Genomic DNA, 14,780 nt, shown 5'->3' with positions numbered 1-14,780 from the left:
TCGAGCCCAACCCCCTATTCAAGGCAGGAATCCAAGTTAAAGCATCCCCGACAGGTGGCTGTCCAGCTGCCTCTTGAACGCCTGCAGTGTTGGAGAGCCCACCACCTCCACAGGTCATGGGTTCCATTGCCGTACTGCTCTAACAGGAAGTTTTTTCTGATGTTTAGTAGAAAATGGCTTCCTGTAACTTGAGACCATTAATCCTTGTCCTGCACTCTGGGACGATCGAGAAGAGACCCTGGCCTTCCTCTTAGCAACAACCTTTGAACACAGCCATTGTGTGTGTGTGTGGGGGGTTGCAACAGTGTGTTGACCTGCCAGCATATTTAGTGTGCTGCACCAAGGCGCTCTAGTAATTGAGTTAGTAGTCAAAAATTAATTAAAGGAAGCAAGAGCGTCTGGCCTGGCCTGGCGAGCCCTGTGGAGAACTTCACATATTTTCTTGCTGGAGGAAGAAAGGCATGAATATGGGGGAGGCGGTCGGGGGGGGGCACCTCCAGCTTTGTATATAGTTACAGGCAAGTTGCCTTATGGGAGCACAGCATGTTTATGTTAATTTTCTGCAAGTTAACTTTCCTGACTTCCTGTCCTTGAAAAAATCCTGGGAATGGCGGTTTGGAGAGGGGGCTGAGAATTGGTGACTGGATATCCCCTGTCCCTCCCTCACAGACCAGCTGTCCTCAGCTTTCTCAAGGAGGAGGACTTGCTCTTGGGCCTGTTTGCTCCCTGGCGCTGCTGTGCACCCTGCGCTGGTCAGCTGAGCTCTGGAGGAAACCCAGCCGAGCTGAGCCAGAAAGCAAATGGCAACAGTGTGTGTGTGTCTGTGTGGTGGGAAGTTGGTGACAGTGATGTGGGGGGGGGAGGGGGGCATCCCCATTTGACGATCATGCTGCTGCTGCCAGAATCCTCCTTTCCAGAAGAGAGCTTAGCTCGGAAATGGCCAACTTGGGCCTCTTGTGTGTGTTTTTTTGTTTTGTTGGATTTATTTCTTATTTTTATTTGTTTATTGTATTTATATACTGCCCTATAGCCAAAGTTCTCTAGGCAGTTTACAGTAACTAAAAACATTAAAAACAAATATAGAAATTTAAAAACACATCTTTTAAAAACAATTTAAAACACATGCTAAAATGCCTGGGAGAAGAGGATTCTCTTCTGCCCTTCAGTAAATCTTTCCAGGGTAGTTTACAAAACACACACAACCAATAAGAAAACCCCAATCAATACAACAGGATTAAATCCCCAGTAAACTCCTTGGGAAATGAAAAGGATGTCCCTTCTGGTGCTGAAGGACATCCCAGTGGCCGCCTTGCAGGAAAAGCGTTCCAAAGACAGGGCATTGCCAGCCCCCAAAGAAGGCTGGCCTTGTGTTCCTCACTGACCAGTGGCGGAGGGAGAAAGGAAGGGGTTTCCACATCCTAGCATGAAGGGTTAGGGTTAGCTCATCTGCTCACCAGGTGCCCTGGCAAATAGTGCGTGTGTCTGAGCCAATGGCCTCTGACTGCCCTTCCTGCTTTAGGGGTGCCCTCCCCTCCATGCAGATTTCTGCAGCTTCCTGTTTGAGGGAGTCACAAACTTTAAAGAGCTTCGAGGGCCTGTCTCAGTGCTGGTGCGTGATTGTAGAGCTGTAGCTGCCGTCATTGTTGTTTCTTGAATTTTTATCTTGCCCTTCCTCCTGGAGGAGCCCAGGGCGGCAAAATAAAAAACAAACAATTTAACAAAAACATTCTGAAAGCCATTACAGCTACAAATGTTCTTTCACCCAGTGATCTCCCGGTTGTCAGAGGCAGTCTCCTTCAGCCATCAAATATCTGGGTAAACAAGAATGGTTTTAAATTCCTCCCAAAAGTCAGTAATGATGGAGACAGAGGTGCCTCTCCAGGGAGGGTGTTCCACAAACAGGGTTTGCACCGATGTCCCAAAGTGCCCACCAGCTGGACTCCCTTTGCTTCTCTGCAGGATTTGGGCATGGAGTCCACCTCGCTGGATGACGTCCTGTATCGCTACGCCAGCTTCAGGAACCTCGTGGATCCCATCACCCACGACCTGATCATCAGCCTCGCCAGATACATCCACTGCCCCAGACCAGTAAGTGCTCGCTGGGATTTTCTTTGGGCTGGTGAAGGGAAGGGGGAAAGCGGGCTTGGGGTGTGTGTGTGGTGTGCCTGCGTCTCCCTTCCCACGAGGAGGCCTGTTGTGAGTGCATTATTATTTTTTATTTTATTTATTTTAATAATTTATACCCCGCCCTAGTTCATAGAATTCAGAGCGGCAAACAAAAAACAATGTCCAATACAATATAATATAAAATAATAAGAGTACAATAAAATCATTAAAAAATCAATTAACTATTAAATGTTTAAAAGCTAGAAGAAACAAAAAAGTTTTTAACTGACGGCGAAAGTCCATGAGTGAAGAAGAACGTCGGATCTCTGGTGGCAGATTATTCCATAGGATGGGCGCTATGGTCGAGAAGGCTTTATTTCTACTACTGGCACGGCGGATTATAAAGGTGGATGGGATGATGAGAGAGTGTTTGAAATGTATTCTTGTCGGTCGCTGAGGTTTAAATTCCAGAATACGATTTGATAAATATATTGGTGCTAAACCATTTAGAGCTTTAAAAGTTAATACTAAGATTTTAAACTGATGACGGAATGAGATCGGAAGCCAGTGAAGTTGATAAAGCAGAGGCGTGGTGTGTGTTTGTGGACCTGCTCTGGTCAGCATTCTTGCTGTCGCTCTCTGTATCAGCTTAAGCGGGCGAAGTGATCTTGCAGATAGTCCAATATATAGGGAGTTGCAATAGTCCAGTCATGAGGTCACAAGAGCCTGTGTCACTTGCTTCAAGTCCGACATTCCTAAAAAAGGACGGAGTTGACGGACTAGTTTTAATTGAGTGAAAGCACTTCTGGATACTGTTGCAATTTGAGGTTCAAGGGTCAGAGCGGAATCTAAGATAATGCCCAAACTCCGAACTTGGGATTTCAAAGGGAGTGAGACCCCGTCTAAGGTAAGTAGGTTTTTGATTTCATGGGACGGTTTTTGTCCAATTAACAGAACCTCTGTCTTTTCTGGATTAAGTTTTAGTTTATTCCTATTAGTCCAGTTTTGTATGGCAACCAGGCATTGGTTTAAGGGACGAACCGCCTCTACGGCATCTGGAGGGAAAGAGTAGTAGAGTTGGGTGTCATCTGCGTATTGATGGTAGTGTATTCCGAATTCACGGATAATCCTTCCTAGGGGCTCCATATAAATATTGAATAACATTGGGGATAATACGGAGCCTTGGGGGACACCATATCGTACTGGCCAAACCTTGGATGAGAAATTTTCAAGGACAACTCTTTGTAGTCTGACCTCCAAAAAGGAGTGGAGCCATTGTAGTACTGTTCCTCGGCATCCCATACTAAAGAGGCGGTCTAGGAGAATGGTATGATCGATAGTGTCGAATGCGGCTGACAGATCTAACAAAATTAAATAAGTTAGATTTCCTCTATCCAATTCAAGTCGTAGATCATCTACCAGTGCTGTTAGCACTGTTTCGGTCCCATGTTTTGGCCGAAAACCTGATTGGAAGGAGTCAAAACAATCATTAGTATCTATAAATGTTTGCAGTTGTGTGGCTACAGCTCGTTCAATAACTTTACTGAGGAAAGATAAGTTAGATACTGGACGGAAATTGGTAAGAAGTGTGGGGTCAAGGGAAGGCTTCTTCAATAATGGAACTACAATTGCTTCTTTCAATGTCTGGGGAACATGGCCTTGTTGAAGTGAGGCATTGATTATCACACAGAGCCAGTTCGCAAGTTCAGCTTTTGATGTTTTTATAAGCCATGAAGGGCAGACATCAAGTGAGCAATTTGTCGGTCTCATTCTAGTGAGAAGTTGGGGAATATCAACCGGTGAGATAGGTTGAAAGTTCGTAAATTGGGATGGAAGAACAGTTTCAGATGGAGTGTCACTGGATTCTGCCAATTTAGCTACATCAATTTCTGATAGAATATCATAATGTTCTGCCATTTTAATAGAGTCCAAGGTGGAGCGAATCTGATCTACCTTAGTTTCAAAGAATGTAGCAAACTCCTGGCAACGGGATTGAGAGTGGACTATATCAGAAACCGGCTGTTTAGGACGGAGGAGGCTGTTAACTATCTGAAAAAGTTGTTTTGGTTGATTTCCGGCTGAATTGATTGCAGTTGAATAGTATGCTTTTTGGGCACCGTGTCTGGCCAAAGTATAGGTTTTCACAAATTACTTGGTTTGAGCTCGGTCGGATGGACTCCTAGTTTTTTGCCATCGGCGTTCTAACTTTTGATAGGTACGCTTCATTTCTAGCAATTCTTTGGAGAACCAGGGGACTGATTTAGATCTTGTAATTTTTAACGGGCGAAGGTGCTTCTATTTTTACCACATCTACTCAACTAAGACTGAATAGACTGAAAAGCTGTTCTGGAGAAGCTTCCTATTCATCCATTCATCCATTCCATATCTTAAGCTTGTATTAGAGCCCGAGAGTATATAACTGGAACTATAATAATCGATCCCCTCGAAAACTGGAGACTGGAGACGGGAAACTGGAAACTGAAGAGTGCAGAGTGCAGAGTGAGTCATAAATTTTTTCAGTTTCTTTAATATGGTTCTAACGCGAAAACGATACCATGAACAAAATACTCAATTAGATATACCCATTGAAACAGATTGCCCTCTAAATGAAACTCTAGAGGCCTTAGAGACTCAGGTAATTCCACAAAGACTGAAAAAGAAAGCAGACAAAGACTCCTTTCTTGAACAAATAAATCCTTCTATCCATACACCTTATGACGATGAGACTCCATTTCCTCCTTCCCTCATGGATAGGGATTTACTAGCCCCCCAATTGCTCCAGCCATTTCGCATATTACAGACACGGACAGTTTAACTCCTTTACTTATTCAACCCCAATTATCCCCTGTCTGCCCTATGGAGGATATTGAAAAGAAAGAACTGGAATTAATTGGCCAAAAACTGCTTTTAACAGGCCAAAAATGTCTGCAGCTACAATTAGCGATTGCGACCAAAGAAACGGAAAACATCAAATCTTTCCTAGAAGAAACTAACAACTTGTTAAGATTGTTTCTGGCAGAACTAACTAAACTAAAATCATTTCTAAATTATACCTCATCCTCACACAAAACAATCATATCGAAGATTACAAACTCAAAGAAAACTCGGACTGCTCCTAAAAGGAAAAAATCTGCAAATATAAAAAAATTTAAACCACCAAGAAGTAAAAAAATGAACTTCCAGAAGCTTTTTCAACTGCTTGCTGTCCAACAACCACCGAAATTACAAACAAAGAATTCACTGACTCCAGCGTTAAGATCCTCAGTCTCACACACAGCGAGAACACCCCCAAAAACCCATGATGATACTTCACTTCAAAACAAGACAAACTCAAACTCAAATATCTTAAAAACGCGTACACGTTCTGACCCGAAGATTGATGAAGAAAAAACTGCCATTATTAATAAGAACTTACAACAAGAAAATCCAAAGGAAAGCTGGTGCCTTAAATATGACTCAAATAAGCTTGTACTACTGAACCTCCCTTTTCAAAGATACAGAGGAAAAGTAGCTACTTGGAAATACAGAGTTTATTATACACTCCAGTCATTAGGCCTAATGGCTTTATGGCCTGACGACATTATAAAGGTGGAATTCCTCTACAACCCCTCCTTAAAAACATCTGTCTTACTCACCTTTAAATCATCTGCTGTAACAGCTCGAATAATTGCAAATAAATTACTTCTTGGAAATTACATTACAGAATTTCCATCCACAGACATTTCTCCAATCTAGCTAAACCTGCTCCTCTGTTCACAAAGAGAATACTATCAACGAATATAATAACCCCATCAAATGGGAGTGGAAATTCCCCACTAAACAAAAGAAAGAATCTGCTAAAATCTGGAAACTTGGATCCACCTCCAGACCGGCTTCCCTCCATCAATCTGCTAAACTCAAACAGCCCTCTTTTACAAACAAGTTCGATTGTGCAGAATTACAACTTAACTCTTCCAACCCCCTCCTCACAAGAAAAACAAAAACCTGAAACTTTCAACACCTTAGTCTCCAATACCACTTCGCTGCCGTCCTCTCCTAATCTGGTAAATACTGAAGCTATTTAAGAAGCCCCTTTTGACTTTACATGTGAAGGGAAGAATTAATAAATAGCTTCCATACTTTCACAGATGCTGAACAGAGTGAAGTTATTAATAAAATGCAAAACCTATTAACCAACCTCAGAGCAAAAAGGACAAGCTCCAGATTCTTGGAAGGCTCAGAACTGGGCTCATCACCCATAATTCAAGTACTCCCTTCTAATACCACTCTAAATGAACGTCCACCTTACTATTCAAATGTCTGCAGACCCAGTATGCTTTGCGATGCAATAGTACATGAGGCACCAGAACTAATTTGACAATCTTCATCAATACTTGCGAACTCCTTTTCAACTACTAAATCACCTGAGAGAAGGGTCAACCATCATCCCCATATAGCAAATTACCCAGGCCTATTTGCAAAAGAGACTGCCGATTTTAGTGTAACAAATTCTGACCCCTTCATAACGTTAGTACCCACCTCGCCCTATATATACCGTCAAAGGAGTCCTGACGTTAGGCCTATCCCAACACTGCTAGGCAAAGGGAAATACAAAAGACTAAACATCGCCAAATCTTCTAAAGATATCATTGTTTCACGTTGCCTAGTAACCCCTACTCGAGTTAATCAACAAAAGGGACAGCTTACTCCAGAAAAAAGACACACATTGATTACTCAATATTACTCTTTAATGCCAGATCAGTCAATAATAAGACTTCAATAATCTATGATCTTATCCTAGATGAACAGGCTGATATTGTCTGCATAACAGAAACCTGGCTTAACAATTTAGGTGGAGCCAATTTAGTTGGTATATGCCCGCCTGATTACGCTGTCTACCACCAACCTAGGTTGGATTACCGTGGTGGTGGAGTAGCGCTTATATACCGTAAATCTATTCCCTTATCTAGAATTTTCCTCCAGCCTTCCCCTGGTTTTGAATCTCTTTGTCTGAAACTTGGTCATCATAATCACATTGTGATTCTTGTGATTTATCGTCCTCCCAATTCACCAAGCCGCTTCTTGTTTGATTTATCCAATCTAATTGCAGGTTTACTATTGGATTCTCCTAAACTCTTAATTTTGGGAGACTTCAATATTCACATAGAATCCTCTGCCTCAAGTAACGCTCTTGACTTTCTATCCTCAATGTCTACATTGGGGTTGCAACAGTTAATTTCAACCCCAACACATATTGCAGGCCATATCTTAGATCTTGTCTTCCTACCAGAAACAGGTACTTCTGATTTCCGAATAGAGAATATAACCTCTACCCCACTATCATGGTCTGACCATTATTTAATTAGCTTTAACCTTCTTGTGTCACCTGTACCCCCCAAAACTAGAACTTCAACTAAATTATATCGCCCTAAGAGATTGTTAGATCCCGACCTATTCGCATCAAAGTTTAAGGAATATTCATGCCCCCCTGCTGGAACTCCAATCGACACTTTGATCTCCTCTTGGAACAACATCATGACTGAAATTATGGATTCAATGGCTCCCCTTCGCATTCAGAAGAAAGACCTCAGCAGAGGCCAGTTCCAAGGTTGGGCTGACCAAGGAGACGCAGGCTGGTTGCAGGCAGAGGAGCTGGGGGTGCGGGCGGGCATTTGCTTCAGTCTGACTCCGGCATTTCTGGCCAGCGTCCTCCTACTCCACATTGCAGTAGCATTTTATTTTACAGACCCATTAATAGTAAAACATCCAGCAGAGCCTCCCAGCCAAGCTACCCATTTGGGGCTGTGACTGAGGGGTGCCTCTTCACCCCCCCAATGTTCAGGCCTCCTCTGGAGCAGAGCACGGTGCTTAATGTGGTTGGCAGAAGCCAACTGCTATCTGCCATTGCCAACCTCGTGCTGGCATTTGCCTCCTGGATGCGTCCTCCTCTCGCATCTCTCTCTCTCAGTATCGGCTGCTGCTCATCCCTTTCCAGTAATGGTATCAGGCCTTGTTGTGAGAGATTTTCACAGGGTCCACTAGAGTTCCTCTGTGCAGCCCCAGCTGACGGGAAGAGGCACTTTTTTGCTCTTCTGATGGGGAGTGTAGAGAGGCTGTGGCTTTTCCCAGCCTCACTCGTAGTGCTTGAATGCCGCGTTTGGGGCTCCCTCATTCTTGGCTTTCCCTTCTCAATGTTGGTGCGTGTTCATTTCTTGCCTTCCTAGAAGCCACAGTCTCTGCCATGGAAGGCCTCCCCCACCCTTATTGCTGCTGTGGAGGAAACACTCTGCATGTGCTCAGAGGACTCTCCTCTTTGGCCAGTGTAGGGAAACATTCCAAATATGCAGCAAATGGTGTGGTTGGAATGAAGCCCTGAGACTGCAGACAATTTCCTGGACCCTGGGTAGATTCGAGCCCCCTTCCCAGGGAGAGAACATAGAGGTCCAATGTGCAGGGAGGAGAGGTTGAACTGGTCTGCAGGAACCATTTCAAAACACACACACACAAAATGTGCTGTTCACATGCCTTAGGGTGGTGTTTGACACTGGTCCTACTCAGATTTGATCCGCTGAAGTTAATGGACATGACTTAGGGTCATTAATTTCTGTGGGTCTCTTCTGAGTAGGACTTGGATAAAAATGGTTTCATACTTCTCACCAACATACATGCACATTCCATTTCCAAATTTCCCCCCCCCAAAATTCTCAGCTGCAAGTACAGATCACCTTTCCCCAACCTGGGCGGTGCTGGGCTACAGTTTCATCACCCCTGACAGTTGCCCATGCTGGCTGGGGCTGGAGGGGCGCAGGTTGGAGTCCAAAAGCCTACCATAGATGAGCTTGAATTTGCTAGCCTAGCACCGCTGAGACATGCTGAGGTGAATCCTTGGTCGACCAGCTGCTGCCCTCAAGAGCAACTGCAGGATCCCAACCTTGCAGGCTGGTTCTGTGTGTTGCTTGTGGGTGGGATGGCTGCCTTTCAGTCAAGAGGACCCTTTAAAAAAAGTATTAATGTTTTCAGAGTCTGAATCAAGTAGAAGTTTCTTATCCAAGGTGAGATAGTGTCCACAGAAAGTGATGAAAATGGGGCTGCTGTTTCTTCAGGAAATAAGCAATTGGCTTCTTAGTGACTGCCACGGCAATGTTTTATTGATGCTTTGCAAGAGTAATTGCCACTTGAGTTCATTTAATAATGTAACTGAGGGATGTGAGTTACTGAATAGGTAGGAAATTTATTGATTCTTCTCCCTCTGGGGCAAATCTTGTTTTTCTACATATGAGGAGTGGTGATGGTTCTCCAGAGGAGTAGGTGCTGAGGAAAGGGAGAGCTTTCCCTAGATGCTTGGGGAGTCTGGCGGGGTGGGGGAGTTTATGCTTTTCAGAAAGTGGGGGCATGTTGGTGGCTGCAGCAAGTGATCCAGCTTAACTGCTGAAAAATCTTTATTTTCTTGAAAGACAGACTTGGTGCGTAATCGTTAAAATATGCTCGTTTATAACTGGATAAACAAATAGAATGCCTTCAAGTTTAAAATTCCTTCAAGTTAACAATAGGGTGGTGTTGTTTTTTTGGCAAATGTCATGGTACATTGTTTACTGCATTCAGATAGACACTAGAGGCCAAAACAAATGCTGTGTTTTTATTTCTGCAGTTGGATTTGTGTGTGAATGCAGTTGTGTGAGTGAGGCTACTTAACCTGCAGGTTAAGTGCTTGAGATATCAGAAGCTCTCCAGAGCAGGGTTTTCCCACAAAATGGGAAGGAAAGATGTGCCACATGCAGTGGAGCTGGGTTTTTAAAAACAGTTTCATGGAGTCTGTGTTAGTCCATCCATGCACACTTTGGATTATGCCCCAGATTCTTCTTGTTTACATCTGATTTTTAGAATTGGGGCACGGTCTGTTTCTGTTCTCCTTGCCTCCTCAGTGTTTTGGGGATGGGGCTTGTTGCACAGCCCAGCTGTGGGTGGTTGGGGTGGTGGAAAGCCAGATTTTTAAATGGCTTTTAATTAAACTTTCTGAACAAGCGTCTTCCTATTATGATGGTGAAAATGAGCTTGGAATGCGTGTACAGAAGAAAGAGATCCCTGTCTTGGATTCCCATCGTTGTTATGAATTCCTCCATCTGTTCTTTCTTGCTCTGTGTTGCTTTGACACTTGGGGTGATCTACAAGTTTTCAGCAGGGCTGTTGCCAGTGCTTATTTTTGCAAGTTGCTTTGGGTCACTTCTGTGAAAGGAGCAACTAATGCAATTAATCAATAATAAATGCCAGTACTTCTTGGTGGGAGCAGCCACCTTCCTGGGTTATTAATTATTATTATTATTATTACATTTGTATACCACCCCATAGCCAAAGCTCTCTGGGCACTTCTACAGTTTTCCACATGGTTTGGCCCCTGGACAGCAAATCTAGGGACCTGTTTGCTTTGCTTTGGGTAGACAGTAATTATGTCTGTACATTCTCTCTCTCTCTCTCTCTCTCTCTCTCTTCTTCTTCTTCTCTCAGGTCTGCATTGCCAATTAGCCTTTCTCTGGGTTGGGGTTTCCTTTAGCCTCTCCTACAACTCAAGGAGATGTTTGTGCGGATGCTTCTTGTGGTGGTACGTGATGCCACCCTGTTGTGTACTGGTGACAAACTGGGCCAAGGCATCCTCCTGCACATCTCCAAAAAGAAGTTGCAGGAAAGGAACACAGAGTCTCCTGCAGTTTCTCCAGGCTGGATTGTAGCTGATTGCCAAGCCCATAATTAGTCTGAAGCAGATTGCTCCTGCCCCTCCCCCGAACAGGCATCTTTGCCATTCTGGTCTGCTTTCAGAATGAGCTGCGTGCTTGGCCTGTGAGCAAGAAGGGAATGATAAAGTGCTGGGAGTGTCCTTAAGTCACAAAGCCAAAGTGGCATCCTTGATGAAGGTGCACCAAGATCTCTCTCTCTCTTTCTGCATATATTCTTGCCCAGGGACGCGGGATCCTCTTGCACTCGCCAGGAGTTACTCCAGAATTCTACTGCCCTGAAATGTTCTGCAGTCACTTAAACATTGGGAAATGATGGGTCTTGATACGATTGAAAGCTGGTGTCAACAGTTTTGGAATCTGACATGCATGAGATAACTCATGCATTAAGGTCAGAGCATTGAGGAAGAACAATTGGCAATGGGTTTCACGTAGCAGGGAGATGCTTTATTACATAAGTTGCATGGGTGTAGCCTGCCCTTGATCTGTGGCCAGCTGTGGAAATGCTGCACTGTCTGGCAAACTCCAGGGTGGTTGCTTCTGTGCACCGTGGGAGTGGCTAAGCATGTCATGTGCGTCTGCAGCACAGTTCCCTGCGTTTTGTTCTCCCAATTAGAACAACGTGCTCAGACTGATCTTGGTGTCCCTTTCAGAGAAGGGCTATTCTGCATGATTCCAACTTGAAGCATCTCCAAATGTGTCAGGAAAGAACGGCCAAGGCAGCCAGCTAGGATGCCCCAATTGGACCCTCCTGGCCAACTTCTTTCTTCACTTTGGGGGAAATTAAACAATATCTGGAGGAATCCATCTTGTATAGAGCTAGCTTGGATGTCCATCTTCCATCTTAGGATATGCTTCAAAGGGGACATCGCCACCCTAGAGCTGCCAACAGGAGCTGCCTGAGTTGAGCCAGTGGATTCTACCACACAGTCTGTTGGCTGTGAAGTCATTGTGACAAATCTTAGCCACCATGGCCGTTTTTTTGCTTAAGGGTTAGGGGTGCATTGCAGATCAAGTGAGTGGTCCTTGTAGATCTCCACAGTGCTGCCTGCCATGTGCGATTTATCCATTTCTCTGTCAGTTAGTGCTGCATGGCAGTTCAGTCTCCAGACAACCCTGTTAGGTATGTTTAGGTTGCAGGACTTTAGATGTAAAATTTCTGGAAATTTTAAAGCCACGGGGAAAACAAATTTGAGGAAAAAATGAAAATATGCAATACTTATTTTTTAGTGTCCTTTACAGATTGAAAGTCACTTTGTTACTTTATGAACATAAAATGTATTATGCATAACTTGGGTTTGCCATTAAATTACCACGTTTGGTATATTAAAAGTACAGTTTATTCAGAATAATTACACATTGAATTTACTTTTTAAATTGTTTTGTTCCAAATGGCACTCCAGGTTGCTGAACTGTTGGGTAAAAAAATAAAAAGACAATAAAATTATGATGTAAAAAAGAAAATAATGTTATGATGTATTCTGTAAACTCTTATGTCCTCCACAGTGTCAAGCAGACATAAAGCACTCATTTCCATAAATAGCGCTGAGACAAAGAGGCGGGAGGGGAGGAAAGCGAAGTCTCTGTGAATACGACTTTAATCAGTTGCAGTTTCTGAACTGTTACTTGCCATTTCTGATTCTTCTTCCTCTTCATATTTGTTCTTCATGTTTATCACAGACTTCTAAAACTTGAAGGCTTGCGAGGATTGAAACAAGCTTTTGTACCCCATTACATGCCATAGTTCCAAAATTTGTCAGTTTCAGAATAACAAGCTTTTTTTTGGGGGGGACCATTTCGCCCCCTAAACTTTTCCAGTTTTTTCCCAGGCCTTCACATCTCCAAGCTATGAGGGATAGTGACTCACTCAAGAAAATCCCCGTCATGTCTTGGTGCCACACTTCCCTCAGCATCGCCCCACACAAACTCCTCAACGTGTAGCTGGTTTCTTTTGTTTGGGGAGGGGGTGGGGGACCGGAGGAGATGACCGAATTTCTAAAGAACCTTTTGTGTGTGTGTGTGCCAATAAGCCACTAATGAACCTCCAGGTCTCTGAGGTGAGTGAAGCTGCAGAATGCACCCCAATGAAGAGTTGGTCCAAAGTTTCCCCCCGCCCCTCCCTCCCTTCGGTGATTTTCCCACCAGGAGATTGTGCCAAAATGTAACCAACCAGGCTGTGCCTGTTGACACCTGCTTGAGTGGATGTGACTTTATTTGGATAGGCAGGTGGGACAGAGTGGCCATTGCCTCTGCGTGGTTGCCCCCGGCGTGGCTTCTGGGCTTAGTGGCTGGTTGGCATATGGGCCCCCAGGAACCCTTTGGGGCTGTTCTGGCCTCATGTGCCATGTCCTTCAAAAGCTTTCTCTCCTTTCTCCAAACCCTAAACTCCTAAGCAAGGGGAAAGATCCACAGCGCCCTACCTGCACATGCTCCGTGTCTTGCTGTGTAAAATAGGTCACCATGAATATTTCACGTAGGTTGATAAAAAATTCATGCTGGAATTCAGCAGGGGTGGAGGGGGGTGTTGACCCGAATAGAGCAGTTAGTTGTTTTCCGGTTGTAGAGAAGTGGGTGGGTGAGGGACAAACTCAATACACATTGACAAGCCAAGGGTTCCCCACAACTTCTCCCGACCCCAACTGGAGTGGGGCCTGGAGCATCATTGACTGAAATTCCACCTCTAACACCTTCTTTAGTTGTGGCAGCTCCAGAGGAAGGTGCGGTGCTGAGCCAAGCTGGGGGCGCCGGCCTGGCACTTCTCCAGATGGCCTCTGCTGCATACTCTGCAAATATTCCACCGCAGGCGCTCTCTCTGAATTCTCACTGAGGAAGATGAGGGGGCAGGAAGGCCGTTTTAATGTCTAAGGAGCTGAGTTCTGCTGTGCAAGTGGACAGATTGGTGCTGTGCGTGTGTGCCTGCATAGGTGCGCACTTGTGCTCACCTGGGCTGAAAGTTGATCAACATGCCCTCAATTACATTTGTAATGGCTGGAGAAGAAGAATTAGCGCTTGGCAGACCAAGCTCAGCTCTTCCAGTTGCTTTTGGAGGGCAAAGATTTTTGACAGCAGCGACTGAAATGGGGGCAATGAATAGAACAAGCCTGAGCCATGGATTTGGCGAGCGCACACCCGCTGCCCTTGTGCGATGGGTGCCACGGGAAGTTTGCTCTGTGCCAGGCACTGCCTTTGCCAACATTCTACAGCCATGGCCTCCTTTGCTAGCTTTTACCATGCCAGTTTATCTTGCCAGCTGGGCCTTTGTGCACGTTCCTGATGCTTGCCTTGCCCCTCAGTCCCACGGCTGCCCTCTTGGAGGTGCTGGAATGGTGCCTTTTGAAAGGATGTGTCATAAACTGCCTGGCTGCTGAGGAAATGCGCTCCTAAACACAGCCTCTCCTTGTCTCCCACCTTTTTCCTCCTGGGAAGGAGACCCTCTCCCCTTCTTCCAGTGCAACCCGCCTTTCCTACTTTCGGGGTTGCACACTGGCAGTGCCTGAAGCGAGGACAGTGTTGTCGGGGGGGGGAGGATGTGCGTGTGTCCGTGGAAGGAGGTGGCTTCCAGCTCTCAAGCAGCAGAAATGGACATGGCTTGGATGGGCCACGGCTGGGGAAAGGGCATGTCCTGGCAGCCTGAGAGGGGCAGCCGCTCTCCTCGCTGTTAATCCAGACACCTCCTTGGCTGTTTGCGTAGCAGTTGTTCAGACAACCCCCCCCTTGAAAAGATGGGGCCAGGCCTAGGTGGCTGCCTGTCGGTAGAGAAGGCCAGTGCTGTCCGACGGGCTGTGGGGATGGGGGAAGTGCCTCCCCCGGGTGCTCTTTGCCTTGTGTTGCCCCCTCCACTGCCTCTCACTTGTTGGGAGTGATGGCAACAGGGTGGGCACCTTTCTGGCAGCACGTGATGTCCTGGATTTCGCATCCTCCAGCTCCGCTTTCCCAAGGAACAGGAGATCGAATGTTGGGCCAGTGGCC

At 45.3% G+C, this 14,780-nt stretch overlaps 1 protein-coding gene across 1 annotated transcript in view; it reads left to right on the top strand.

The window, feature by feature from the left end:
* The window catches only part of LRRC75A (leucine rich repeat containing 75A), a 31,869-nt gene that overhangs the window by 2,605 nt on the left and 14,484 nt on the right, over window positions 1–14,780 (top strand). The window contains exon 2 of the mRNA XM_061604688.1: window positions 1,960–2,088. Within this exon, the coding sequence (XP_061460672.1) occupies window positions 1,960–2,088 (129 nt within the window). The remainder of the gene's footprint in view (window positions 1–1,959; window positions 2,089–14,780) is intronic.

Source organism: Rhineura floridana, chromosome 21, assembly GCF_030035675.1.
Source record: "Rhineura floridana isolate rRhiFlo1 chromosome 21, rRhiFlo1.hap2, whole genome shotgun sequence".
Taxonomy (NCBI): Eukaryota; Metazoa; Chordata; class Lepidosauria; order Squamata; family Rhineuridae; genus Rhineura; species Rhineura floridana.
Note: the sequence above shows the minus strand (reverse complement) of the source record. Positions and strands in the feature narration are given on the sequence as shown.